The sequence below is a fragment of the Lactuca saligna genome, chromosome 4 (genome assembly GCF_052625555.1).
Source record: "Lactuca saligna cultivar CGN05327 chromosome 4, ASM5262555v1, whole genome shotgun sequence".
Classification (NCBI taxonomy): Eukaryota; Viridiplantae; Streptophyta; class Magnoliopsida; order Asterales; family Asteraceae; genus Lactuca; species Lactuca saligna.
In genome coordinates, this window is record NC_136420.1 from 58,315,431 (window position 1) to 58,317,894 (window position 2,464).

The window sequence follows — 2,464 nt, forward strand, 5'->3', positions numbered from 1 at the left end:
ATACTTTTTGATTTAATCGCATTGAAAATGTATGAACGTTTGGCTTTATTTTAATGTTAATATCAATTATCAATATACAAAGTTATTAATGTCAAGGTTTTTTTAATTTGTTATACTTTTATTGAATGTGACTATGTGTTATTTCACTCTGAATATAAAATGTACACATTTTATTCTATTACTATAAGCTAGGTTACAAACATTGGTGCAGAGGATTTTTTATATTCTCTTTTCATTTTTATGCCACTATACTTTCGCCATTTATGTTATTTTGAACATTATGGTTAACCATTATTAACCATTAAACAAAACCGTTAACCAACAAAAACCATTAACGATAACCAATATTAAACATACCCAATGGCTACCAAAATACATTAACCAGTCATAATGGTTATGGTTCGGTTTTGACCAATAACCGAACCAAACCGCCCCATACACACCCCTACGATCAATCACAAAATATCAATTTATTCATAAATAATGTTTGTGAAACTACCTCTTTTTTTCAGATTACAAAATGATTCATATTTTGAGAAATATATATTTTTTAAAGAAATAAATAGAAAATAAAATAATGTTATAACAAGAAACATTCATAAAATAATTTTGTAAATTAAAATAGCTTTCAGAAAATCAATTTTCATAACAAGAACCATTCATAATTTTTTCTTTTTATATATAGTTTCTCTGGTTATTTGGTAATTTACCATTTCCCATTTATGATTAACCGTTGGATATATAGCACCCCGACTGCTTAAACAAAAACACTCATATTTGAAACTTCCAACGCCCAAATTAACTTGAGAGAGAATCAGAGAATGGAAACTACATACCTGGTGGTGACGACGGCACTATTCGCCGCCGTCGTCAACTGCTGCCCCCCGGCGGACTTGTCAGCATTGTTGGCCTTCAAGTCCGCCCTCACCGAACCATACTTGGGCATCTTTAACACATGGACCGGCACCGACTGCTGCACCAACTGGTACGGCGTCAGCTGCGACCCAACTGACAGCCATGTCATCCACGTTATCCTACGCGGCGAATCGGAAGACAAGCTCATGATCGATAAAACCGGCCAAATAAGTTTCATGTCCGGTTCACTTTCACCTTCTCTGTGTTCCCTGGACCGGCTCACTACTCTAATCGTTTCCGACTGGAAGGGTATATCCGGCGAAATTCCGGCGTGTATCACTTCATTTTCTCACCTCCGCATCCTGGATCTCACCGGTAACCAGATCACGGGCGAAATCCCCGTTGACATCGGAAAACTCGGGAAACTCGCGGTTCTCAATATTGCTGACAATAATATCACCGGAAACATTCCACCGTCTATTGTAAACCTTAGGAATCTCATGCATCTGGATCTCAGCAGCAACCGAATCTCTGGTGAAATTCCGGCGGATATAGGCAAGCTCTCGATGATGAGCAGAGTTTTACTGAAACAAAACCAACTCACCGGGAAAATTCCGACTTCAATCACCAAAATCTACCGTTTGGCCGATTTGGATCTGTCAATGAATCAGATCTCTGGCACGATTCCTGCTGAACTCGGATCAATGCCGGTCCTCTCTACACTCTACTTGGATAACAACCAGCTCTACGGCGAAATTCCGGTGAGTATACTAAGAAACACTGGCTTAAACATCGTGAATCTGAGCAGTAACAGTCTCGTCGGCTACTTGCCGGATGTTTTTACTCCGACGACGTACTTCTCTATGATAGATTTATCGCACAACGAATTAAAAGGATCTATACCGGCATCTTTGACTTCGGCTAAGTACATCGGACATTTGGACCTCAGTAACAACCATTTCTGTGGCGCAATTCCAGCGGGATCACCGTTCGAACAATTGGAAGCGTCGTCGTTCTCCGGCAATGATTGCCTCTGCGGGACGCCTCTCACACGAGTTTGTTAACGACGTCGTTTCAGGCTCCGTTTGGTTGGTCACGGTTTGTGTATTGGTATTTGATACACTCCGAATGCGTGATACACTGATACGCGTTATTCACATAAAATCATAAAATTACATGAATATTCATAGATTTGTATAGACTAGTTAGTAACAAATAAATTACTAAACAATACTATTTATTTAATTATTTAGTCATAATAATATATTGATACTAATTTATATATAGTTTTTTTTAGCAGCGTAGACATGTATTTAATAACTTGTGATTTATAAAAGATGATATGATATCGATTAATTAATGGAATTCCCCTTGCATTTCTCTTTATCATTAACGAATGTTTACAGATCACGTTTGATAACGAATTCTCGTTTGTGTTCCCAAAACAACAAAAATTAAACGAGGATATTGTGTTATTAACGACTATACGGATTACCATAACAAAACTAGAGGATATTCCACTTGGCGATGTAGTGGAGTTAGCCAGATAGGTATCGAAGGAACTCCAAAGTATTGTCAAAAGATACTTTGATTAACATGTGTTTGTTAT

At 37.6% G+C, this 2,464-nt stretch overlaps 1 protein-coding gene across 1 annotated transcript; it reads left to right on the forward strand.

Moving 5' to 3' along the window:
• The first annotated feature begins 706 nt into the window (after window positions 1-706).
• Window positions 707-2,210, forward strand: LOC145041952 (uncharacterized). Its single transcript, XM_078990207.1, has one exon. It carries the CDS (start codon window positions 822-824, stop codon window positions 1,917-1,919), a length of 1,098 nt encoding a protein of 365 aa, XP_078846333.1. The 5' UTR covers window positions 707-821; the 3' UTR covers window positions 1,920-2,210.
• The last annotated feature ends 254 nt before the right edge of the window (window positions 2,211-2,464 follow it).